The following is a 26,402-nucleotide window of genomic DNA, read 5'->3' on the forward strand; positions in this document are numbered from 1 at the left end:
CTCCGCCGTCTCTACCCACGTCCGTGCCTGCTGGGAACTTCAGTCCTACGGTGACCCAGGGGCCCCTCCACTCCCAGATGCCATGAGGGTGATGACAGGCTTTACTGTGGCTCAGTCTAGCTTGGGGAGGGGAGCTACAAGAAGCTCGTTTTGGGTTGAAGCTCTGAGATCCCGAAGAAGAAGAGTGGTGTTTGGGCGGCAACCACGGCCCGTGGGGAGCCGGAGAAGTATGGTTTCTGGGAACGGTGTGGAGCGGCAGTTGAACCCGGCCCGGAGCTGCGTACTCACTCTGGCCACCCCTCAAAGGTGGAGACGGTGAACAGGGCCATCATAGCCGCCAGGACATTGTCAAAGTCAAACTTGCTGTTCTCCCAGCTGCGGGGCTGGATGATGGGGTGATCCACCTCCCCGTCCTTGTATGTGACGTAGTTCCCCCTGAGGAAGGGAGAAGGGGCTCGTTCTGGGCTCTCCCGTCTCCCCTCAGCCTACCCACCACTGCCTCCTGGCTTGGGGGTGGGATGAAACTGGCTAAGCTTAAACCCAGAGCTCCAGCCGCTGGGAAGATGTCAGGGGTGGAATATTCAGGAACAGATGATCTTACGTGTTACGTCAATAGGACCAGACAACCCGCGGGCAAAAGTGCAGCCACCACTGCTGTCAGAGACAGAACGGGCCGCCCGTCCTCCCAGGACAAGTCACCAACCGCCTGGAGTCAACCAGCCTGGCTGCCCCCCGGCCGTACTCACTTGCATTCGGCCTCTGTCTGTTTGGAACTGTCCGAGCAGGTGTAGAGCTTGCCCTGGAAGGTGGAAGAGCAAAGTGACTGGAGAAGCTCCTTAATCGAGGGACCAGTCAAAAACCGATCAGTGATCTCGCTGCAGCCAGCTCTGCGCTGGGGTCTCGGGACCAAAGTGTAAGGAGAGCAGAGCCCAGACGGGAAGTCAGGACTCAGAGCGGTCGGTGCACAAACGCGCCCTGGGCTGCAGGCACCCGACCGAAGGGAAGCCCAGACGCGAAGCTGGGCCCACAGGGCAGGTCTGGAGAGGGAGGGGGGACGGGCGGGGCTAGGGGGCTCGGCGGTGGAAGTCAGGGCACGACGACACGGTGAGGGGAGAGCTTCAGGGGGAGAAGGGCAGAAAGAGAAGGGCAGGAACCAGGGACCCGGCCTCCCCGCCGCCGAGGGCCCGCCAGGAGCAGGGCGAGGACCCAGACAAACCGGGGCTCTGCAGCGACCTGGGGGGACTCGGTGCTGTGGTCACAGGGAGCCCCGCGGGCTTAGGTGGGTGACTCACACGGAGGGGGCTGGGCATAGCAGCCCCTCTGCCGTTCTCTACAAGGAAGGGCCGGGCGGTGGTGGAGGTGCGTGCCTCCGCGCTGCTCTCCTCAGGCTGGGGGCTAGCCCTCCTCGGGCCTAGTCCTCCCCTGGTCTGGGAACTAGTTAGTCCTCCCCCGGTCTGGGAACTAGTTAGCTCTCCTTGGGTCTGGGAACTAGTCTTCCTCTGGTCTGGGAACTAGTTAAGTCTTCCTTTGGTCTGGGAACTAGTTAGTCCTCCTCTGGTCTGGGAACTAGTCAGTCCTCCTCTGGTCTGGGAACTAGTCCTCCTCGGGTCTGGAAGCTGGGAGGGGCTGTGGGGAGGCCGCATCCAACCCCAGTGTGACCCAGCACCGTCCCCTCCGTGTCCCCTCTGCCAGCTCCCGTCCAGGTCCCAGAAGCTGGTGGGCGGGAAGGATGGAGGGCCACAGGTCCGGCCGAGACCCCACCTTGAAGAGCTGGACCCCGATGCAGGCGAACATGAACTGCAGCAGCGTGGTGACGATCACGATGTTCCCGATGGTGCGGATGGCCACGAACACGCACTGCACCACGTGCTGCAGGTGGACAGAGGGGTCGGGCCCGGGGCCTGGGCTGAGCCCCCTTGACACGAGCCTCTCAGAGGAGGTGCGGGCAGCCCTTTGCCACGAGCGGGGGAATCAGACTCAAAGGGGCAAAGCGCGCGTCCTCCTAGGTCACGGGGTGATGGAGCCTGGTGAAACCCGCGTCCCACTGGGCTCCAGGAGACCACAGGGACCAAAGCCCCGCTAACCTCCCACGTTCTGGGGGCAGCAGTTCAGGGGTCTCATCGCTACCTGGGGCTCGGGGTAGTGTGTGTGTCTCCTTTTGCGGAAGCTCTGCTGAGAAGCTGGGATTGTGAACGGGGGCCTCTGCTGTGGCTCCGTGTATCACGGACCCAGGATGGGAAGTGGGGCTGAGGTGCTGGCAGGAGGGTCCCGGCTCCGACCCGGGAGCCTGACTGTCGGCCCTGTCTCCCGCCTGCCCATCGCCTCACGTGGACCCCCAGGCTGAGGCTCCCGCGGAGGCCCGCCCGGCTCACCTTCAGCCCCTTGGCCCTGTTGATGGCCCTCAGGGGTCTCAGCACCCTCAGGACCCGCAAGATCTTCACCACATTGATGGCGCTGGACCTGGGGGAGAGGACGGGCGGGGCTGAGCCTCTCCTGGTCCCGCGGCAGCGGAGGGTGAGCCGCTTCCTGGCAGGAGGTCCCAGCCCAAACGGAGAAACTGGGGAGTCTGCTGGGGACTTCCTCGCCCCAGCACCATTTCCCGTTCTCTTCTCCCACTGCAGGGACCCAGAGCTGGCCGGGGACTTTCTTGTTGGCGAGCAAATCACGGGAAAAGCATTTACCGTGAGCCACTAGCAGTGTAATGTGCTACTCGGGGGGTGTCTACCGTGCCGAGGACACGTGGAGCGACGCAAAGCTCCACCAGACCCCGGCCACTGCGGATACACTTCCTAACTGTTGGGCCCTCGCTTCTCCATCTGTAAAACGGGGCAGCGATCACCTCACGAGCTTGTTGCAAGGATTAAATGAGAAAACGCACACGAACCATCTAGCAGCCTAACTGGCACATGCAGTGATGTGAACACGTGGTGGCTTTTATTATCATGAACTTGAAGAAATACTGTACGAATGGTGGGACCTTGGGTGGAGGAGATACCTGGTGCTCACCTGCAAACCCAAGTCCCAGGTGGCTGCCCATCACGCTCCCTCTGTGCACAGCACACCCAGGCCTAGAGGCGACGGCTCGGACACCAGACTCCGCGCACCTGGGGCGCCAGGGCCCAGCCGGCTCCCCTGGGAGCACAGGCCACTGCGCCCTCCAGGGGCACGCAGGCCCCTCACCACGGCGGCTGGCGGGCTCTCTGAAGCGTCCCTCGCCCTCACCCACTAGCCGCCTTTGGAGAGCCCTTACCCTCCCTGGGACCTAAAACACGTGGTCCCGTCAGCAAGCGCTGACCTCATGCCTCCCGTGTCAGGACGCCGTCTGCTGAGAGTGGGCTGGGGGAAAGCCCTGTGTCTCTGGTTCACGACTCTCTGATCACAAGGGACTCAAAGGGCCGCCCGACCCATCCCAGCATCTCAGGGACAATGGGAGGGACGGAAAGGCCAGACTGAGGGGGGATTCAGGGACGGAAAGGCCAGACTGAGGGGGGCATTCTTGGCTCGAGGGTAAGAGTGATTTAGTGGCAGTGACGGGATTAGACCCACAAGCTCACAGGCAGACAGCCTGGGGTAGAATAAGGATGATCCCAGCAAAGGGTCTCACTCTGAATGCCTCCACCTCCGCTCCTTCCAGGCCGACCACGGGGACAGCCTCGGGACGGAGCCCCAGACGCCTCTGCCCTGCCACTGGGGTGACCCGGGCCGAGTCCCAGGTCCTGACCTCAGTTTTCTGTCTAGAAAACAGTGATAACATCACTGGCCCTGCCTGCCTCATGGGTCCTGTGAGGCTCAGAGAGGAATGTGTACGGAAAGTGCTTTGGAAGTTAAGTACAGGGTTAGCATTACCAGCTGGGAGAATTCAGGAGAAACTAGTAATGAGATTCTTTTAAACTTGAGCACGTTCACAGCCTTGGTTGCAGGTGGAATTGTCCGCAGACCATTTAAAATCCCTCAGGCCCTGGCTGTAGCCCAGACCAATTAAATCAAAGCTTGGGGGGTGGGAGGGGTCCAGGCAAAGGTCTTGTTTTAAAGTTGCTCCGGTGATTCCCCTGCACAGCCAGGCGTGAAGACCAGTCCCTCCTCCCTCTCCCTCCCTCCCTCATCAGGGGCTCTGACTGGAGACCCGAGAGGAAGGGGCGGGGGGAGTCAGGGCTGGCCGTGGCCACCGCAGGCCTGGGCTGAGGGTGCCCGCGGAGCCAGTGGGAGGGCCCTGGAGACCTTCCTCTCTCGTAACTGGGCCGGGCCCACCTGCTGGGTGAGATCCAGACATGGAAACAGATCCTCGCTTGGGTCAATGTACCCCAAGGGTCCCACCACTGAGGACCCAGACACCAGAGCCACGGCCGCCGGCGAGGGCCTGTCCCGCTCCCAGCCTAGTTCCGCGTGGCCACAGGCAGGCCTCCCCGCCACCAGCTGTCGTCTCCCCCCACCCCTGGCTCCCGGCTGTCCTCTCCGACACTGTCCCCCATCCACGCCTCCCTCGGGGGCCAGGGGGCCCCACTCACTGGATGCCAAAGGAGATGAGGGACACGCTGACCACCAGTAGGTCCAGGATGTTGAAGTAGTTCCGGCAGAAGGAGCCCTTGTGCAGGAAGGCCCCGTAGGCGGTCATCTGGGGGGACACGGGGAGGCGTGGCATGAGCAGCCCCCGGGCTCCAGAGACCCTCACTCCACCCCTCCCCACACGGCACCTCCGGCCAGGCCCAGGTGAGGAGCCCAGGAGTGACGGGGGCTGGGGGGCCAGGACAGGAGACATGGTGCCGGGAGCTTCTGCTGCTGCCGCTGCTGCAGCCCCTGAAGGCTCCCTCGCGCCCCTGTACGCTCAGGTCCCCCACAGCCCCCGCCACAAGCTCGCTCCACCGCAGGGCCCGCCTAGGACACGGTCCTCTGGGGGGACCCCCGGCGGGGACCAGCCACCCTGGCTTCCCAGGACTTTCCTGGCTTAGTCCCAGGCAATCCCTCAGTCTCGGGCAGACCCTAACGCCCGAAGTTCTACCAAGGACGCTGGCAACCCGCATCTGTCCACTTCCCAGCCCCAGGCAGTGCTGATGACCCAGGCCTAGTACTCTGAGCTCCATTCTACTGTCTGGTTCTGGAGCCGTGTGTTCAGAGGGGCCGTGGGCACCACAGTAAGAGCACGGCTCTGGAGCCAGGCCACCCTCTGCACTTTGAGTGCCCGGGGCAAGTTACTCAACTTCTCTGAGTCTCATCTGAGAAATGGGGCAACGAAATCCTCTACCCTGGAGGGTGGTAAGCGCCCTCGGGAATTACACGCAAAGCCCTTAGGTCACTGTCCTGCAGACGGCAAGCTGCATGCCAGGCGAGCTTCTCTACAGAGAACTGGACTCGGCCGGGGAGCTAGGACTTGGACTCTGGGTCCCTCCTGTGATGGGGAGGATGTTCAGTGCCCCCTCTGTAAAGTGGCATCCCCTTCCCTGCCGTTGTGAGGCGCCTGCTGGAGAACCACGTGAAAGCCCCCTGGAGACTAAGAAGGGACCACCTCAGGGGTGATGACTGTCTCGGGTTTGCTGTCACCACCCCCCTCGGAGCTCAGCCTAGAGCCGCTGTTGAGGCCCCACAGACACCTGTCCGATTTCCTTGACGTGAGCTAAGGGCCAGTGGATTTCCAGGTGAAGGGCTGAAGGGTCACAGCCGTGAAGTGACAGCCAAAGGGGGAAATTTGGAGCTGACGGCTTAGAGCTTGGAAGCAGCTCCCTGGTCACCTGGGGCCAATCTATCTCTTTGGAAACAGAGCGTGCGCAAGGCAGCCCGTCCGCGGAGCGATTCAAAAGCAAACACAGGGGAAATTGGCAAAAATAGCTCTTGGAACCTAATTCTTCCCACTTATCTCCTGCAGGAGGGGGTCACAGGGGACTCAGGCACCTGTGTCCTGCAGGAGCTTCCAGAAGTGGGTGGCTTATGTGCAGGGCTGCGGGGGACACAGCTGGGGATCTGTCCCGAAGGCCTGCCAGGAGCTTCCAGAAGTAGGTGGCTTATGTGCAGGGCTGGGGGGAACACAGCTGGAGATCTGTCCCAAAGGGCCGCGGGGAACACAGCTGGGGATCTGTCCCAAAGGCCTGCCAGGAGCTTCCAGAAGTGGGTGGCTTATGTGAAGGGCCGCGGGGACACAGCTGGGGATCTGTCCCGAAGGCCTGCCAGGAGCTTCCAGAAGTGGGTGGCTTATTGCAGGGCCGCGGGGACACAGCTGGGGATCTGTCCCGAAGGCCTGCAGCTGGAGGGGCCGCTTGCTGTCCTGTCTCTCAGTGGAGGTCTGGGCCCCCGAATGCGGGCCCGGGTGCTTCCATGGTTTGTGTTATCTGAGAGGCCCTGAGCCCCGAAGGCTGGCGAGTGTGTGTGTGTGTGTGTGTGTGTGTGTGTGTGTCTGTGTGTCTGTGTGTGTGCAGGCTGTCCGCCCAGGCAGGGCCAGAGGAAGGGTGGCCATAGGAGAAAGGGCAGGTGGACGCTGGGAAAACGGGGCATTTATTTGAAAGCTCCCTGTGAGATCCAGGGAGTCAGGTACCCAGTGCAGGACCCCCCTTTTACCCTGTCTACTGACTGCCACCTACCCTACTTCTGCTCCTAAAGTCCTAACCTTTGCCCAGGAAGAGCCTCGCTGGGGAGAGGAAAGGGTTGAACGCTGGGCTGGGAGGGCAGGACGCCCCTCCGTCCAGCCAGCTCCGCTCCGGGCAGCAATGCTGCTCATTGAACGCATCTTACCTTCTGCAATCTCTACTCGCGGGTTCTGGTCCCACCTCCCTCCTCCTCTAGGTGACAGCCCTTGGCATCATTCAGGCCAATTGTCCTGGTCCCACAAGGCTAAACGTGCCCAGGCCTTCCAACTGTCCCTGACACTGGACACCCCTCCTGCACGATGGCCACCTCCGCCGGGCAGGATGCCGGGCCCAAGGGCGGGGCAGAGGGACCCGGGGGACCGGGTGCAGGCAGTGTCCTGGGGCCGGGCTCCACCTAGAGGCACAGTCAGGCAGCGTAGAAGCGGGAAGCAGAGGGAGAGGGTGGGCGGGAGAGAGGATCTCGCCAGCACCGTGCTTGTAAGGAGACGGCAGCCTTGGAGGAAAAGGAGCGCCGCTGAGGCCCACCCGGGAGCTGGGGGAGGGTCTGAGACCAGGAAAGAGTGTGGCGTTTGTGTGCCTCCCCGAGTCTGGAGTCCAGGGAAGGGCATCCACGCAGCCAGGCGGCCCCGGTTCCCTCTCCCCACCCCCGGGGTCAGAGAGGAAACCCGAGGAACACTCCTGGTTTCCTCTTGGTTAACGTCTGGTTAGCTGGAACCAGGAGGTCTGGACAAAAAAAAAGAAGGCTTGCGAAAGTGACCACTCAGGTTGTATGTGGATGTGACAGGCCGTCCTCGCCTGAAGGAGGCCGGGAGGGAGGGTCTGGGGCTGCCACACGTGCAGGGTGGGAGGAGCCCGGACCCCGGGGAGGCACCGAGCGGGGCGGCCCTGACGACCGTGGTGAGGGTGACCCCAGGCTCTGGGAGAGAACGGGAGTCACACACACTCCCTTGACTCGGAACTCACCCCCGAAGCTCGGGTGGCCTGGGAAACTTGAAAACCCTAACAGAGTAGATGTAAGTAATATATTAATTGTATATTAATAGAAATAACGAAATAAAGCTTAGGGCAAACGCCTGTCACCCGAAGCTGCTCAGACGTGGGCTCTTCTGTGCTGGGGTCACTGGGCTGGAGCGGGTCCAGCCCCTCAGCCCTGGGCTCTGGGTTCCACACTGAGCCCTGGAGGACATGCTCCCTCCTCCAGGCCCGGGGCAAGGGGTGAGGCAGCAGAGCCTCGGGGGTAACCCAGGGCTCAGAGGTGTCTGCAGGGTCTGTCCCAAGCCCTCGGTTGGGACACTGGCCTTGGCCCCGTGATTACCCCCACACAGGCCTGTGCTGACAACAGGCCTCCGATGGGCACAGGCAGGGTGACTCCCGGAGGCCCCTGAGCTTTCCCACTTGTGTTGTTTGTATGGCATCTCCTCTGGGCAGGAGGAGGAAAGGACGGTTCCAGCCCGGGGCAGGCGTGGCTTCCAGAGGCGGTGGGGGGCGGGCGGTGCCCGGCCAGCATCAGTCCGACACTGCGCACAGGGCACAGAGTGAGGGGCACAAATTCCTCCAGTTTCAGACTTGAGAGTAAAAACGAGTGAAAGAAACAAGAGGAAAGGGGCAGAGCACAGAGAGAGGAGGCTTTGCTGCGTGCGTTACCTTGAGGATAATTTCTAACGTAAAGATACTAGTGAAGACATAGTCTGCGTTGCCTAGGATCTGAAAGATAAGCACAACCAGATTAGTGGCTCCGAGTGGCCGGACAACAGAGCGTGTGTTAGGAGCAGAGCAGCGACAGCCGGACAGGACAGGACAGGACAGGGCAGGAGCGGGGGGCATGCATTACCTTCAGAGCAATTTCAATGGTGAAAATGGTAGTGAAAACAATGTCAAAATAAAACAGAATCTGTAAAACAAAGAGACACAGGGTGGGGATGGGGCAGGGATGGGAGAAGCAGGACGGGAGGAGGGGTCACCAGCAGGAAGTCACCCAAAGCGGGGAGCCTTTCCGTGGGGAGACAGTGGAACGGGTTAGGGGACCAGAGGCACTGGCACAGCACTGGGTCCTGGTGTCCCCAGATCTGTGAGGGGAGCTTCCAGGGCCGACTCAGCTGGCCCTGGGTCTGGCTGGGTGCTTTTCTCATGAATTCAGTTTACTTACAAACCCAAATCAGGCCGCTGGGACGCTTGTCAAAAGGACAGCGTGGGGTTTGCTTTTCACTGCATGAAATTGCAAAATGCTTACTTCGCATTGGCACGACGAGCTAGTCTGTCATGTTCGTGGGACCCTGCGCCGCTGCTGTGCCCTTCAGGGTGCGGAAGGGTGCACCCCAGGCTAGGGGCAGGCTCCGGGGTTCATGCTTTACTACGTCTCAGGTGATGGATCAGAGCGAGGGCCAGCGCCTTTCCCAGTAAGAAAGCTCTGGACCACGCAGGTGGCAGGACCACCGGCCGGCTTGGCAGGTGGTGGACTCCTCCCTTCGTGCCCACCTGGTTGGGATTTGATAAAGTTTCGAGGCTTCGAGATATGGCAGGTCTTACTCTGGCCTATGATGTAGGTCACCGGAGCCTGGGGTGGTCTCCACATTTAGTTTAGACTTTGCAGAGGGTCACTGAGGCCCTCCTATGCGAGGGAGGCCTCATCAGAGCACCCATCTGCCACTGCCCCCAGGCGGCCAGGACGGGCCAGTGTACCTTGGGGCAAGGTATAGACCGCTCAGTTCCAGGGAGGGGGACCCCCGGGGAACACCCGCGGGCCGCGGAGTCTGCTGTGGCCCGTCAGGCTGGCCTGAGGCGCTGGGTCCGTGGTCTCCTCCGGCTAACGGTCCTAAGATGGGTTTCCACCCAGCTCTCGTCTCTTAAGGAAATGTCTGCTGTGCCTCTGACCCTGAGATGCGGGCTGGGCTCTGGACTGAACGATGGGGTCGGGCAGCCACAGAAGCTGGGGGCCACGTGGCGGGGGCAGGGTGCAGGGGACGAGGTACCTACGTGGTTCCTGAAGGAGGTGTGCTGGACGGGGTCCTCGGCAGCCAGGGAGATGCTGCTGAGCAAGATGAAGAAGAGGATCAGGTTGGTGAAGATGGAGTCGTTGACGATGCGGTGGCACTGGAGGCGGAACCTGCAGGGGAGTGGGAGGGGCCGTCACGCAGGGCCGGGGCCTCCGCCCCTTCAGCCCCGCGACGTCCCGCTGCGGCGGAACGATAATGCTACCGCCCGCCACGCCGTGTGCCCACCCACAGGGCCTCGGGCTTGCGCCTGAGACCTTTGGGAACCCCTACATTTCACATACTGCTGTGACATCACCCACCGGCTTTCGTTTGGGGACGTCTCTCCCATCATTAAAAATAACGGCTTTGTGAGATCTGCTTCATGTGTTTATGTACAGGGAGCAACAGGGCCACCCAGAAGCGTGGGCGCCCAGACCCCGAGGGGACGTGCTTCCGTGGCAGTAAGTCAATCCCGCACCTCGGCACAATGACAAAGAACGACACATCTGACCCCCGAGCGCTCACGGTAGGTCCTCGGACGCTGGGGGTGTCATTTATACTGTCTCACCTTGACAGTAGGAGGGGAGGAGGGTGTGATTAGCATCTTCATTTTATAGATAAAAACCACTGACACCAGGAAGGACAGGCTTGCCCAGACACAGTGTGTGTGTGTGTGTGTGTGTGTGTGTGTGTGTGTGTGTGTGTGTGGCCAGGACTTGAACCTGGCCGTCAGGCTTCTGCTCCTGGCGTGTGGTTGACTAAACGCTCTGAGAGACCTTACTGATGCAGGAGCACCAAATTCTGGAAAGGACAAGTTTTTTGAGACAATTCTGGTTTCACGAGAGTTAGGAAGGGTCTGCAGCGATCCTCCCCAAACAAACAAGCCAATGCACTGAGCTGGGTCTGTGTGACATGCAGCCGGGACGGGCAGAGGCGCCTGACGAGGCCGGTAGCAGCACAGCTGTCAGGAAGCTTCCAGCCAGTCGGAGGTGGGGCAGAGGGGCCCGGGACCCCTAGGCAGAGCCAATGCCCTCAAGGAGCATCTGGAAGAAAGCTTCCAAGTCCTAATTTAGGTCCATGGGAATCTTGCTGATTAAGACGAAGTATTGGGGTCACAATCAAAGATCATTAAACACTCAGGAACATAAGCCACTGAGATGGGAATCGAAGAAACTACAAATAATTGACTTACACGGCCCCTCCCCAAAGACTGTGTATGTTGGAAACATCAGATCCACATTCTAGAACAGCTATATTTGAAACGTTTCATGGAATAAAGGACTTGACCACAAAGATGATGAATCAACAAGACACTCAGACATAGACAGATGGAGCTGGAAAACCAAGCAAGACCTGGAACTGTCTGAAGTGAAAAGATATAAGCTGATGTGAAAACTGGTTTACACAGTAACATAGAGATGAAGAGAGAATCGAGAAATTGGAAGATATATCTGAAGAAATGAGCCAGAATTCCAACCGAGAGACTAGGAGATGAATGATATGAAGATGTGAATGTGTGAGCTGGGAAGGACAGAATGGGAAGGTATAACTTGCGTCTACTTGGAGCAGCTGGAGAGAAGGAAGATGAGGCAGTGTGTGGAGAGACTACGCTTCAACTTTCCAAGAAGTAGCTATTCTTCTCCTAATCTTTAATGTCGTTCAAGAACTGACAAGAATATAACTCCATAGACTTAGAAACAGAACATATTCCAAGCAGGATAAATGGAAAGAAATCCATGGTGGTAAAAGTGCGCAACCCCAGAGACAGCAGATGACGTTAAAAGCCGCTGGAGACAAGGGGCAGATTCTGACTAAGGAGCAATCGTAGGCATTCCGACTTCGCAGGGGAATAACACATCCAACACGCTGAAGCTAAAACCCGTCAACCTGAAAGTGTGTACACAGACAAACTACCTTTCAAGAACAAGAAATGCGAAGGATGACAGACAAACAGAGGCCAGGCGAATTTTCCATAAAAGACCTCCTGAGGAATGTACTTTAAGGAGGAAAGAAAATGATTGTCGAGGGATGGACTGAGATGCATAAAAAATGGGGAACAGATAAAAAAATAGTAAGCGGTACGTAAATCCAAACACACACTGTCTCCACAGGCACTCACGCCTGACTTGTCGTGTGGGAAATAAAGGTCGGGCCCAAAATACTCACCAGCCATAGCACATAAGGTAGGAGGTCTGGGAGGAGCTCGAGCGGTCTAACTATTTTACCTCTACTTTGCAGGAGAAGGTTTAGGCTCTTGTGCAACTTTAGGCCTTGTTAAGTTAAATGTAATCACCAACAGAACAGAAACAGAGTTTACCCATGTCACAAAACGGAGAGAAAAGCAAACCCAGGTCTTCTGATTCAGAATCCAGGACTCTCTTCTCTAAATCCGTGCCTGTTTACACAAGCTGCGGGGAGCTGGGAGAGTCCCAGCCCCACCCAGAGGCTGGAGGGCGCTGACACCTGCCGGGCTTGTGTCACAGAGAGAGCGAAGCCCCGTGCACACACCTGTTGCTCGGGCTGAAGATGAAGAAGGCGCTGGCTTCTGGCATGGGCACCGCCTTCTCCTTCAGGTGCAGCTCAGAGAGGGGGCGGGGACGGGGGCCCACGGGCATCTCAGGCTCCTCCTCCTCGTCTCCTGCAAGAAAACAGCACCGCTCTAAACAGCTCCATGGCTCCCGCTTATTTTTTTATTTTATTTTATTTTATTTTGCGGTACGCGGGCCTCTCACTGCTGTGGCCTCTCCCATTGCGGAGCACAGGCTCCAGACGCGCAGGCTCAGCGGCCATGGCTCACGGGACCGGCCCCTCCGCGGCATGTGGGATCCTCCCGGACCGGGGCACGAACCCACGTCCCCTGCATGGGCAGGCGGACTGACTCTCAGTCACGGCGCCACCAGGGAAGCCCTCCAGCTTATTTTTACCACCGTGCGGCTTCCTTCCAGATGCCCTCCTACGGACAGGAATCAGACATCATCCACATCTCTGGACCAGCCAAGACACCCAGCTCTCTCCCCGTGGGCACGGCTGGAGCTCATCTCTGCTACAGGAAGACTCCCCGGCAGCACACGAGAGGGGGCTGAGAGTAGGGTGACCAACTCAAAACCTGTCCTTGTTTTTATTTTTTTTATTTTAAAAATTTATTTATTTATTTATTTTTGGCTGTGCTGGGTCTTCGTTGCTGCGCGCGGGCTTTCTCTAGTTGCGGCGAGTGGGGGCCACTCTTCATCGCGGTGCGCGGGCCTCTCACTGTCGCGGCCTCTCTTGTTGCGGAGCACAGGCTCCAGACACGCAGGCTAAGTAGTTGTGGCTCACGGGCCCAGTTGCTCTGCGGCATGTGGGATCTTCCCAGAGCAGGGCTCGAACCCGTGTCCCCTGCACTGGCAGGCAGATTCTCAACCACTGCGCCACCAGGGAAGCCCCCCGTCCTTGTTTTTAAATGGAAGTTCTCACATCCCAGGAAACCCTCAGTCCCCTGCAAATCGGGGTGGCTGGTCATCCTAGTTGTCAGGCACTAGCGACAGGTGACCAGGTGAGACTGGGGCACTGCCAAGCGTCCTCACCCTTCTGGACTGCAGGCAGGGGAAAGGGCGTGGCCCAGTTGACCCGACACCCCGGCAAACAACCCCATCCTTGAATGTTCCAGGAGCTTAAAGTCAACATTCTCCCTATTCCTGAAAATACAAGACAACACTGTGCTGTAGGGGCAGTCGGGCCGTAATCCTGCCGTAACAGGCCCTCCGTCCAAAGGTCCAGACGCTGACACCAGTTACAGAAGCACTTTGTTCTCCAGGCCAGCAGCCACACTGAATGTGGACCACAGGCACACAAGCTCACTGGCCATGGAAGGAAACTGCATACCCTGTTCTTGTCCAAGGTACTTAACAATGTTTAGAAGGGAATGGAAGTTAGGAGCATGCCCTGATCCAAATCTTGGCTCTGTTTCTTTCTGGCTGTTTAAGTTAGTGTCTCTGTGCCTCAGTTTCCCCATCTGTGAGCTGGGGTAATAGCGCGTATGTACCGCAGAGTGGTGCTATTCCAATCTCCACCCACGGTAGACACTCCAGGACCGTAAATTAGTGTCTAGCATCTTCCTCGGTCTGTCTGCTCTTTGCCTGTTATTTCCCGACAGACTTTCCACTCACATCAAACTATTCTCTGAACACTCACTGTAGTGGGTTGAATCGCATCCCCCCAAATCCATGCCCACCCGGAGCCATGGGATGTGACCTTTTTATTTTATTTTCTTTTTTAAATATGGACACTTCACGAAGTTGCGTGTCATCCTTGCGCAGGGGCCATACTAATCTTCTCTGTCTCGTTCCAATTTTTAGTATTTGTGCTGCTGAAGTGAGCACGTGACCTTATTTTGGAAAATGCACCTTTGCAGATGTCATTAGCTATGATGCTGTCACAGTGGACGAGGGTGGGCCCTCGTTCCGGGGACTGCTATCCTTGTAAGGAGACACAGGGAAGGAGGACGGAGGCAGAGATGGGGCTGAGGCTGCAACGGCTGAGGAGCTCGAAGGGACTGCATTGGCCGGCAGAGTGGGGACTCTCCCCAGAGCCGCTGGAGGGAGCTCGGCCCTGCTGGCATCTCGCTGTCTGGCTTCCAGGCTCCAGAACCGTGAGAGGATGAAGTTCTGTTGTTGAAGCCCGTGTCCGGGGGCTCCATGAAGGTGGCTCAGCTCTCTCCCTGCATGACCTGCCCGTCAGCCCCTCCGCAGAGCTGTGGGCACCCCCGGCTCAGACAGCACCTTCACCTGGCCTTCCTGAGTCCCTGCGCCCAGGAAGGACCTTCCTGTGAATCCCAGCAGCACCTCCGGCCTCCCACACCCACCTGGCACTTGGGACAAAAACGCCTCGGGTGCGTGACTTTAAATGTACCTGGTTCCGTCTCCTCATGTGCTGAAAGCCCTGCAGAGAGAAACCCCCTGGCACGGGAAGCCTCATTTCTTGGGGATGATTTAACAACACTGGCTTTATGAGGAAGGTCCGGGGGAGAGATGGCTCTGGGCGGTGGACCTCGTGGACCAGCCACAGGTCTGTGCTCCCTCCCGGTTACCACGAAGCCAGGTGGGGCGGAGCAAAAGAGCCTGGCACAGACAGCGGTTCTTTATCAAGCGGGAGACAACCAAGGACCCAAGGCCTCTCTGGAGGACCAGCAGGTCACAGGCACAGATCAGATGCCCTCCCGCAAGTAATCAGAGCTGACCGGCAGGCAATGGATACTTTCAGCAGAAGAGTGGCACACAGTGGAAGATGGTGTCCAGGAGGGGCTTGAAGCTTCCTAACTAACCTTGGCAAGGTCTCCTATGAAAGCAAAATCAGCGAAGCCAGAGTGGGCTTACACCACGGCATCTGTACGTGGGATTTACCGAGAGGATCTCAGGTCCCGCCTGGCTCTGCCCTCTTTCCAGTGTTGCTCTAAATGACCCAACACTTTCTTATTCAGGAATATCTGAGAACAGGTAATTGAGCGCTTATTTAATCATCTGTGTTTATAGAAAAACACGTTCGCCAGGTTTGTGTGCCTCTAAGGTCCTCGGGGAGAATCGTGTGTACTCTTTCGTCCTGCGAGCAACGTTTAAGAGGAAACTACTGTGGGAGGACAAACCAAACTTGTAAAGGGGCAGAAGGTTGCCAGCACGTGATGCTTTGCACGTACGACGCATGAGGAGAGAGGTGACGGATTAGGGGAAGTCAGGTAGAGCTCCTTCTGTGGTGGGCAGCCAACCGCCCAGACGCCCGATGCCCGTGGAACGCCTTGGTGCTGTTTTCTCATCGCAGCTCTCACAGCGCCCACAGAAGCGGGGACAGCGAGGCCCGGCCGCTTCTCAGACGGCGCTTCCAGAACTCAGCAGGAGAAACGCGGCAGGCAGAGCTAATGCCCACCCTCGGGCCCGGCCGCCCGGGGCCCCACGCTCACCGCTGTGATTCTGCTCATGGCCGGTTCAAGTCAAAATACTGTTTCTGACACCTCGGGCCCACAGCGCACTGGACGCAAAGCCATGGCTTTGCCGTCAAGGAGCATCCAGGCCTCCATGTAGCCCCAGAGTCCGGCCGCCCTAAAAGGCCAACCTGCAGAGCAAGGCTGGGACGCACTCCCCGTGCCGTTACCTTCTCTTAACTGGCTCAGCTCGGCCCTCAGAGCCACCCTTCGCCCTCCCGCCTCTCCAGCTTCTCTGTCCAGCCGGCCCTGCCTCCAAACACCGCCAAGGGCCGCACCCTCTACGTGTCCAGCTGGTCCCCTGCCCTGCTGCCACCATCCTGCCTGGACTGCTGCATGAGTGGCCCCACTGCCCCGTCCCACTGCTTTTACACCACAGCCAGAGCAAGTCTTCTGCAAGGTAAGGCAGACGTGGGCTGAGAACCTCCTGTGGTCCCCCCGCATCAGCTGGGACCCATCCCTCTGCGCGGCCTTGGGGGCCGTCCCACCTGCTCCTGCCCCGGCCCCTGCCCCGCCCCCGGCCCTCTGCCTGCTGGGGCCCCACTGCACACAGGTGCGACTGCGCTTGCCGGTCCCTCCACCTAGAAAGCTCTTCCCTCAGTCATCTCCACACACCTGGTTCCTCTGACCCAGGGTTCAGCCCAGAGGTCAATTCTCAAAGGGGCCCTAGTGACCACGCAGCCAGGGCAGCCCCGCCCACCTGGTACCTCTAATAGGGCCCTTGGTTTTATGATCTTCCTGATGTTTCCTTTCTGGTTGGTTTGCTTTCTTGCTCCTTGTCTGCCTCCCACTACAATGGGGGCCCCCGAGAGCAGTGGCCTTCTCTGTCCCCCATGGTCCAGGGCCCGGCACACAGTAGGTGCTTTATAAGCAGCTATTAAATCAATGCATGGACGTCCCCCTGGTTTTGGCCAGCTCTGTGGCCATGAAAACAGGATGTTCCCGAAGTAACTTCTTTCCTCTCCAACTCCCCGACTGCAGACCCAGTGGGGACCACCTGCTCCGCGACCCCCCGCCACCCCAACTCCCCGCACTGCAGACCCAGTGGGGACCACCTGCTCCACGACCCCCCCCCCCGCCGCCCCAACTCCCTGACTGCAGACCCAGTGGGGACCACCTGCTCCACGACCCCCCGCCGCCCCACCTCCCCGACTGCAGACCCAGTGGGGACCACCTGCTCCGCGACCCCCCGCCGCCCCAACTCCCCGACTGCAGACCCAGTGGGGACCACCTGCTCCGCGACCCCCCCCCGCCGCCTCAACTCCCCGACTGCAGACCCAGTGGGGACCACCTGCTCCGCGACGCCCCCGCCGCCCCACCTCCCCGCACTGCTCTCTCCTGGAGCCCCTGCAGGGCCCAGGCCTCTCCCACAGCGTCTGGACTGAGCCGCACATTCCCTGGTGTCATCACATTTCCTTTTCGTGTGTACTTATTAATTTTCAGCCCTTAGTGACTCTCAAGCACATCTGTATGTTCACTCAAGTAAATGAATCAGTTAGATAAAGGCACCGTCTTGGCACAAGCTTTCCTTCCTGGGTGAGGCGATGTTTCTACAATGTACTGTGTACGAAGCTGGGAGGCTCCAACCCACCGGCGAGCTTTGGGGATTGAACCAGGAGGGGAGGCCTGACAGGCCACCGCTGGGCAGCGGGGCTGCTTTGCGGGGACTAGAAACAGGCGCCTCCCACAGGGGGTCCCGCGATTAACAAAACCTACCCCAAATCAGTTGGCTCCCCGTCTGTATTCAATTTCCCCCCATTGCCTCAAAAATGTCATCGAAAAGTTTATTTGCTCCTTTAGGATCAAGGCAAGACCCGCCCGCTGCATTCGCTGGATATTTCTGGTCTGTCTTTGAAATTCTATAATAGTTTCCACCCAGAAGGGCTTGAAGGCTTCAAAAGGTTTGGTGCCCGGCGCACACGGACACCCTTCCGCCCTCCTTTCTGTCCGAGCCCCAGGAAGCCAAATCCTCCTTCCCAGCAGACAGACTGTGGAGGGAAAGGGAAAAGGAGGCTGGACGCGGTCGCGAACGCAGAAGGTTTTCAGGCTCCCAACAGGGCTGTGACCCGACACAGCCCAACCTGTGCGGGGAGGGGTGTCAGCGAGACCCACGGTGCCTTGACAGTGTGTCGTGACTTTGAGCTTGAAGCTCGTGATAACATCTGCAATTCTCTGTAGAAGGAGGGCAGGTCAGGGCTCACACAGGGTGTGGTTTCCTGACGCAGGGAAGTGGCTCCTGAGGGGGGCTGATGGGCTCCTGTCCTGAAACCCTCTCCAGGGGGCCTGCTGCCAGTTTACGGACCGGACGGCGGAGCTCTGAACACGTCCTGCAGAGCAGCGAGCGGCGGTGGCCACGCTGTGCTCAGCACCGCCTTCCGGGTGAGGACAGGACAGATTTGGGGTTTATTATTAAGGGAGCAAGATGCCGTGACATATGTTATCCTAATAAGTTATGTAACTTAATAATGATTTTACAACATAGGCTATAATAAACCTTAAATGTATACGCCATCCAGCTTCCAAAAGGCCCAAAGGCATCGCTCCCACACGATGCACCCCGTCTTCTGTTGTCATTACGAGGAAACAAGGAGCGAAGCACCCCGACCTGCAGAGGGTAATCGGCAGCGCTGCAGCCGCGCCGGGGGAGCTGGGGCCAGCACGTGGCTTTACAGTTGGGTGTCCACCCCAGATCCCCCCGCCCCCAGGCCAGGCTGTGGGCTGGTACCTGTGGTTTCCAGGTTGGGGTAGGAACTCTTGTCCTCATTCTCGTTGGGCTGGAGGTCGTCCATGTTGATCTAGGCATCCAAGGAGAGAAGGAGGGTCCAGTGAGACAAGGTCCACGGCTTTCGAGGCTTCGGGTAGCCCTGAAATCGCCCCCTAGTCTAGGCTGAGCCGTCGACTCAGAAACACATCCTTTTTCCTTTGCACACATCCCTCAGGACACCAGCAGAAGGCTGGCCTGCCTTCTCTCTGCGCCCAGCTCTGCTGTCCACCCTCCCCAGCCCCTTCTTCCCCCGCTTCCCCTGGTGTCTGGCCCAGGAGGACCGTGTCCTCCTCCCCGGGCCTCAGCCCCTCACCTTGGTGGCAGGGGGGGACTCTCCATCCACAGTGATGGATTTCAGCTCGATTTTCTCCTCCTTGGTCTCCTCCACGGCTGGCTTCTCCACCACCTCTTGTCTCTTCTCTGGGCTGGCAGTCCTGGCCGGTCAGCAGGAGGGCAAAGAAAGGGATGTGACCAGATTGATAGGGAGCTGCCCTGTGGTCTGTTGGGGCCCATGCCATGCGGCTCAATCACAGGGGCGCTGGGCCTTGCCCAACTCTGTCCCCGCCCAGCTCTGTCCCATCCTGGCTCTGTCCCATCCCAGCTCTGTCCCTGCCCAGCTCTGTCCCATCCCGACTCTGTCCCCACCTGGCTCTGTCTAGCATTCAGTTGAAGAGTCCAGCTTCTCAGAGGCTCAGTCCCCATCTAACCCAGAGGAAGGTTCCTGGAGAACCCTGCTCAGTACTCAGCAGAGGTGTGGCCCGTGACAGTCCACGTAGACAAGGACGAAGACAGAGTGGGGCCCTGGCTTGTCTTCTCATGGCTCTTCAGCCGGAGCTGGACCTCTCCCATGAGCGGCTGCCGCCCCCCGCCCTCCCCTCTACTCCTACCACCTCTCATGACCTCCCTTCTCAATAGAGAACCCGCCACCTTCCTGGACGGGTGGGGCAACACCTTCCCAGAGATGTAATTCACGGTGGTCCCCGCTTAGAGCAATGCCCAGGAATTAGGGGAGAGCTCAACGCACACAGAGAGCCCCAACCAGCCCCCTTCCAGGAGGGACGGCCAGGCAGGGGGGAGCGGCACCCCAGGCTGGGCCGCGGAAGCTGGCGGTTACCTGGCCAGCTTCTTCCTCTCCTTCTCTTCTTCCTCCTCCTTCTGGGCAGAGGTGAGGCTCTCGGCGTCAGCCAGGTTGTCCACGGCAATGGCCAAGAACACATTCAGTAGGATATCTGTTTGTGCCCATTCTTAAAGAAAATGACCCTTGGACTTGGGGTTGTGGATGGGCAGGGGGGCGGGAGGGGGCAGGACACGCGGGGGCAGAGCTCCATTCGGGGAGGGGCTCTGAGCCCCATCACCCCGTTAGCTTCCCAGGGTTTTCTGAGGGGTCGAGAGCAGGCCCGCTGGCAGGCTGGGGCCGGGGGCGGGGTGGCCGGCAGCCGGGCCTCGCTCTTTAACTGCCGGTTTCGAGATGACCACCCGTGACTGACACCGTAAGCGGCGCTGCAGCGGGACAGGGTGCAGAGTGGCCATTACCGCTGCCAGGAGGTGCCTGCTCGCCCTGCGCCTCCCGCTGTGACCCTGTTCAGACAGAGGCCCTGGGAGGGTCCACCGAGCTCCTAACTGGAGCGGAGTTTGCCCTTTCTTCTCCCCCAACCCCAGACTTGGACGCAGGCACTGTGGGTCAGAGAACCGGATCAGAGCCCGTCCAGACGAGAGGTTAACGCTGCTCAGGTCCACCTTCCACCCCAGGCCCCAGGAGGCTCCGGCTCACACGGGAAGCGAGGGCCGCGGCCCCGCAAGGACAGGGGCTGGGCGTGCACCGTCCCGTTCAGCCTCACCCGGCCCGTTGGGTCGGAGGCACTGCTATTTCCACCCCGTTCCCAGGACTCTAGGTGCAGCCCTGGGTGTGCCCGAGGCCGCCCGCTGGCCTGTGTGTCCAGATCTTCTGTGATTTACTTTCCGAGCCCCTGTGCACACACCCGCAGGGACAGGACGGGAAGGGGGTGCCGGCAGCCTGGGACCCGGGATCCTGCCCGTGGCCCGTCCACTCTGCCTGCGGCTAACATCCCGCAGAGTGGCTTCAGCGCGAGGGACCCTGGCCCGAGAGCAGGGCAACAGGTGAACGTCACTTCCGGGGCGGAGACTCTGTCCTCCCCGGGCAGGGGGCCTGGGCTGGGCAGCCAGCGCACACATCGGGTGAGTGGTTGCAAGCACAACGCCGGGCGGGGGGCTGCTCGCCTGGACCGCGGCGAGGGTGCGCTCCTGGAATTGGAGGCTGGGGGACGACTCGCGTCCCCCCCGGCCCCAGGCTCCGGGCTCCCACCCAGACACCTATACCGCTGAGGTGGTCTGGGCTGGACATATTCTCCCAAGCCTGCCCTTCCCTGCTTCCCCTGGGGGGAGGGCCCTGGCTTCCCCCAAAGTTAGGACCTGCGGGGCACACCTATTGGCATCGAGCTGTAGGCTGAGAGCTGGGGCAGCGGGGGCGGGGTGGGGGAGGCAGGAGCAAAGGATACAATTTCCACAGATGAAGAGGATGATGAAGTAAATACAGACTAACATCCCTGGAAAAGAGGGGCCGCCATAAGCCATGATCCCATCATACATCACCGAATTCCAGTCCTCCCCGGTCAGGATCTGAATGACACAGTCCCACCAATAAGGGACACAGCGTTAGACCAGCAGCAAACCCGAAACTCCCCTGCCCAGCCCCCTGCGAGACACAAACGTCTCACATCTGTCTCTTCCTCCCCCGCCTCCTGCCCCCCGTTCTCCTCCCAGGGCTCTGAACTGTGACCCCCGCAAGTCCAGCCCTCTCCTTAGACGGAGTGCGTGGCCACCGGCACACATCATCTGACTGACTAAGAGAGCTTCCTTGGCAGAACACCTCCTACCCCAGGGACAGTGCTCGGTGGCTGACTCTCAGGTTAGGTCGTCAAGGGGAGCGTTCACTAAGGGGCCACAGTCCCCCGCTTCTCTCCAAATGTGAGGACGCTGGGTACCATCCTTAAGATTCCGGCAACATCCACATATTCCCCAGTTTAATCTGTAAATCGATCTGCTTTTAAACTTAAGTGCTACTTTAGCTTGGCCCTAAGCCCACGTATCCGTGAAGTCTCAAATTCGATGGTAGTCGTATCTTCCTGGGGGCAAGCGTGAAGGGTAGGAGAGAGTCCTGTCCCCCTCCCCTCCCCAGCAAGGGCCGTCCACTTTCCTTTGTTGATATTTTGGGCTTCCATGTACAATGTATTTGCATAAAGGTTTCCACGGCTAAGAAACAGTTTTTAAGCCGCTTAATTGGATCTTTTTTTCCCCCCAGTGGTCCATGCAACAGAGCAGTTTCCTGGGGGTCGGGGTAGGAGAGCTACAGACTGTCCTGGGCTCCTGTGGCCGACCTGCTCTGGCTGCCCCGTGGGAGTGGGCGGGAAGCTCCTTCCTCCCCCGCCCCGGGCCCCTGGCCCTCCCCCCAGAGCACAGTCCCGGCAGAGAGGAGTCCATACCTGAAACACGGTGAGGAGGGACTGGGGGAAGTTATCGAACGTGCTCCTCCGGGTCTGCATCTCATCAAAGTTGAACTTCCCCCCGAAGAGCTGCATGCCCAGGAGGGAGAAGATGATGATGAAAAGAAACAGCAGCAGAAGCAGGGAGGCGATGGAGCGCACAGAGTTCAGCAGGGACGCCACCAGGTTGCTCAGGGAGTTCCAGTACCTGGGGACGGGGGGCGGGGTGAGGCTCCATCACCCCTTGCCCCCCTGCCCCCCCCCCAGGGGCTCTGGGACCGGCTGCAACGCCCTCCTCCTGGCCCTGTCCTTGGGGCAGCGTGGTGGTGGGACCTGGCTGGCCAGCTCACAGTTAGAGCGTGAGTGAGTTAATTCAGGGGCCCCGGGTCGGGAGTCTGGTTCCGACCGAGCTCTGCACGTGTCTTTGGGCGAGTTGCTTAACCTCCCTTCTTTCCGCGCCCCACAGTCTGAAAAAATAGGGGCAGCGGTAGCACACGCTTCATTATGGTATTGGGAGGATTACATGCGATGACAGTTTTTAAGAAGCCACTCCCCCCAACGGCAACCAATAAAAATAAACGAGTGGGACTCCATCAAGCTAAAAAGCTTCTGCACAGCAAAGGAAACCATCAACACAGTGAAAAGACGACCTAAAAAATGGGAAGAAAACACTTGCAAACCATATATCTGAGAAGAGATTAAAATCCAAAATATATAACTAATTCATGCAACTCAACAGCGAAACAAACAAACAAACAAACAACACCCCAAATAATCCTATTAAAAAAACAGACAGGGACTTCCCTGCTGGTGCGGTGGTTAAGACTCCACGCTCCCAATGCAGGGGGCCCGGGTTCGAGCCCTGGTCAGGGAACTAGGTCCCACATGGATGCCACAACTCAGAGTTCGCATGCCGTATCTAAGACCCAGCGCAACCAAATAAAAATAAATACTTAAAAAAACCACACCCGAGTAGACATTTCTCCAAAGAAGACATACAAACGGCCAACAGACACGTGAAAAGATGCTCAACATCGTGAATCATTAGGGAAATGCTAATCAAAACCAAGAGATATCACCTCACACCTGTTAGAATGCCCATCATCAGAAAGACAAGAGATAACAAGTATTGGTGAGAATGTGGAGAAAAGGGAACCCTTGTGCGTTGCTGGTGGGAATGTAAGTTGGTGCAGCCGCTGTGGAAAACAGAATGAAGTTTCCTCAAGATAATTAAAAACAGAGCTACCATACCCTCCAGCAATTCCACTTCTGGGAACATATCCAAAGGATACGTTCACTATAGTATTATTCATAATGACCAAGACACGGAGACAACCTACGTGTCCATGAACGGAGAAACGGAGAAAGAAAAATGTGGTGTGCGCTATCTGCAATGGGATATTATCCAGCCATAAAGAAGCAGCAAACCTTGCCATTTGCAACAGCGTGGAAGGACTTGGAGGGCATTAGGCTTAGTGAAATAAGTCAGACAGAGAAAGACACACACCACGTGACCTCCCTGATATGAGGAATCTAAAAAAATCCAAAAACAGACACAAACAAACAAAACCCCCCACCAAACTCACAGAAAAGGAGATCAGATCTGTGGTTACTAGAGGCGGGGGATGGTGGGGGGAACAGAAGGGAGGGCGTCAAAGGTACAAACTTCCAGTTATAGATAAATACGGGGAAGGTAGCGCACAGCGTGACTGCAGCCACCACTGCTGTGTGCTGTGTGACAGTTGTTAGGACAGTAAACGCGAAGCGTTGTCATCACGAGGATAATGTTTTTCTTTTTTCACACTGTCTCTACGAGATGACACATGTTAACTGAATCTACTGTCACCATCGTTCCACAACGTATAGAAGACACACCATCATGCTGTACACCTGAAATGCAGACACTGATGTACGTCAATTATTTCTCAGTAAAACTAGAAAAAATATAATTCCAGCTCTTCATTTAAAAGAAAGACCCCAGTATTGTGCCCGGCACACAGGTGATAAAGGTTAGTAATTATTGTTATCACTACTGATCTTTAGACAAAAAAACACATAACAAAATTTTTTTTTCCAGAATGCGGGCCTCAGCCCAGCCATGAATGGGGTCACCCACGGGTGAGGGTGGCCTGGGTCACCCGTGGGTAAGAGGGGGTGTGTGGTTTACTGAGGCTTCCCAAATTCACCCAGTCCAAAGAGTTGGTTTGTTTCAAAAGTCTGTCTTCTGGAGATCCTGATTCAATAGCTGTCGTTTGGGGCCCAGAAATCTGCTTTGAACAAGGGTCGCAGAGGATTCCGATACGCAGGCCAGCTTGGGAGATCCTGGATTGCAGCAAACACACCCAGTCCACAGCGACAGCCTGCGGCTGGAGGGGCCCTGCCTCTCTCCGCTGTGAGCGCGAACGCCCTTCACTGTGGGGACGGGTGGGGAAAAGCCCTCTCTTGGGGAAGTGGGGGGACACGAATGGCCCTGGAAGGGGCTTGGGTACCCGGGACAGGGTCTGTTCAGGGTGAGGAACGCACTGCAGCAAAAGGGACACGCGCCCAGCTGGCCAAGTGCGTCTCACTTCCCTGCAGCGCTAACAGACCCAGCTGCCTTCCAGGTCACGACCTTGATCTCCTCCACTTAGATGTTCCCGGCTTTTCACCAAGGCAGACAGGGAATCGTTTCTGCTGCTCGAGACAATGCCTTGCAAACCACGCCCCGCTGCAGCTTGGCGCTGCACCCCAACCCGGGCACCTCTCTCCGGGGAACGGCTCCATAAGTGACAGAAGCAGATGGGCCAACAGTTTGGGTGTAAACATGAGCGTCTCCCCAACCTGGAGTCTCTCGTGCTCCAGACTCAGCCCTGCTCCGCCTCTACCCTGCCTGCCAGCCACACGCCCTCTGTTCGCGGAATGTTAATATACATCGATTTGTATCTGCTCTAGAAAGGCTCTTACCTGTTCCACATTTGTGACAGCCTTGTCTCACCCAAACAGGCTTGAGCTCTTGACGGCAGAGGCCAGAGGTTCTCCTTTCATCCCCTGCATCTCTGTCCTCAAATAGATTCTGTGCAACCTGGCGTGTGTGACGGGCTGCCTGGCCCCGGTCGGCTAGAGATTGTACTAATCGTTCTGTTTAAGCAAGGAGTTAGAGAACCTCTGGGGGCTAGGACGCCCTCCCCTCTTACACTGAAAGCTCCCAAACCTGTCTGGAGATGACATGCTGGGGGTGGGAAATCATTTTCTAAATGCCGATTCCCAGGCCTCGCTCGGAACCACGAATCACTGCTGTGCGAGCACCCAGCCCCCGTCGGCAAGCCGGTATTTAGGAACCGAAACTCCGGCGCGTATCTGTAACGGGAACGTCCCGCTGTACTGGGGGGGTGGACGGTGTCTGCCTGGGGGTTAAGGTCACACAGACCCTACAGTGCACAGAATATTCTGGGAAAGTCTTCATGGCCATAGAAGTTGGTTCCTTAGTTTTCCCGAGGGCCGTGGATGTGAGGGAAATAGACCAGCCCAGCGCTGAGGTTCAGGCTGTCTGCCGGCCACGGGCCCAGGGGCGCCGGCCAAGGAGGCCCCAGACCTGAGGGAGAAAGTCACCGTGCGGGAGGGGGTCTGCCCGGCGTGGGGTGCGGCCCGCGGGCCTGGACTGAGGGCCTGGACGAAGCACGGCTGTGTCGCCCGTCATGGGGGTGGTGGAGACCCTCTGGGGACGCTGGGCGGAGGAGGCCTACTGAGCCGCCTACAGGGGCTGGGCCTCGGGTCGGAAGGCTTTTCTCCTGCTCCCATGTCCCGAGGGGTGCGTGGCCATCTCTCAGTCGATGGGGGGCTCCCAGCACGAGCCGCTGGCCTGACCGAGCCCCGTGGCCCGCCCGCCATCACGCCGTCGCGGTGACGCACAGCCGCCGTCTCTGGCTCGAGCCCAGACCCTTGGGGTCGCCCTCCAGGTGGCCTCACACCCACAGCCGCAACCCCGTCCTCGGAACCGGGCTACAGCCCCTCCGGCACCTGCCACCCAGGCGGGTGTCTCCCCCGTCCTGCCTCCGCGCCCCCCCTCCTGCCCAGGCGAGGAGCCGCGAACGCACTGCCACCGGTGCTCTCAGCGACAGTAATAAGTTATAATACACGGAAAAAAATCGAATCCACTGACGTTAAAGAAAGGAGAGAGGGGTTTGCTTTACAGCCGGTGTCAAACGGACAGCAGGAATGAATGAATGAACGAACGAATGACAGAACAAGTCAGTGATTCAGGTACAGACCGTCACGGGTGGAAGGTCTCTGGAGAGCAGGGTGTTCACAGGCCCCGATATCTCTCCATGGATTACTCCGTAATCACAGAGGGCAAGGGCACAATAACGGTGACAAACGTGGCGGACACCCCTGGCCATGTTCCTACTCTCAGAATCCCCGACAACGGGACAACTCCTGGCGCCCTGTGACCCCCGACCCCTCCTCGGCCGGGCAGCAGGATGCTCTCCAAGGCCCCGCCCGAGGCCCCGCAGACCCTGTGGACGGCACCTCCCCTGCTACCCGCTGCGAGGCTGCAGCCCGGCCCCCCACTGTCCTGCCTGCGTGCCCCACACCGGCCGGCCCGGCCCTGGGGTCTGCAGGGCTCACTCCTTCAGTCCCCCAGGGCCTGCGCAACGCCCTCCTGGC

At 58.6% G+C, this 26,402-nt stretch overlaps 1 protein-coding gene and 1 non-coding gene across 2 annotated transcripts in view; both read right to left on the minus strand.

The window, feature by feature from the left end:
* The window catches only part of CACNA1C (calcium voltage-gated channel subunit alpha1 C), a 457,945-nt gene that overhangs the window by 61,347 nt on the left and 370,196 nt on the right, over window positions 1-26,402 (minus strand). Inside the window, exons 14-26 of the mRNA XM_060024050.1 lie at window positions 21,759-21,966; window positions 20,775-20,895; window positions 19,373-19,487; window positions 18,572-18,692; window positions 18,220-18,289; window positions 12,053-12,182; window positions 9,546-9,675; window positions 8,404-8,463; window positions 4,506-4,612; window positions 2,373-2,460; window positions 1,762-1,869; window positions 747-799; window positions 289-435 (exon numbers count right to left, since the gene is read on the minus strand). Of these exons, the coding sequence (XP_059880033.1) occupies window positions 289-435; window positions 747-799; window positions 1,762-1,869; window positions 2,373-2,460; window positions 4,506-4,612; window positions 8,404-8,463; window positions 9,546-9,675; window positions 12,053-12,182; window positions 18,220-18,289; window positions 18,572-18,692; window positions 19,373-19,487; window positions 20,775-20,895; window positions 21,759-21,966 (1,458 nt within the window). The remainder of the gene's footprint in view (window positions 1-288; window positions 436-746; window positions 800-1,761; window positions 1,870-2,372; window positions 2,461-4,505; window positions 4,613-8,403; window positions 8,464-9,545; window positions 9,676-12,052; window positions 12,183-18,219; window positions 18,290-18,571; window positions 18,693-19,372; window positions 19,488-20,774; window positions 20,896-21,758; window positions 21,967-26,402) is intronic.
* LOC132434695 (U6 spliceosomal RNA) lies at window positions 13,795-13,902 on the minus strand. The gene has a single exon (XR_009521408.1). It is a non-coding gene; the product is annotated as a U6 spliceosomal RNA (small nuclear RNA).

Source organism: Delphinus delphis, chromosome 11 (genome assembly GCF_949987515.2).
Source record: "Delphinus delphis chromosome 11, mDelDel1.2, whole genome shotgun sequence".
Classification (NCBI taxonomy): Eukaryota; Metazoa; Chordata; class Mammalia; order Artiodactyla; family Delphinidae; genus Delphinus; species Delphinus delphis.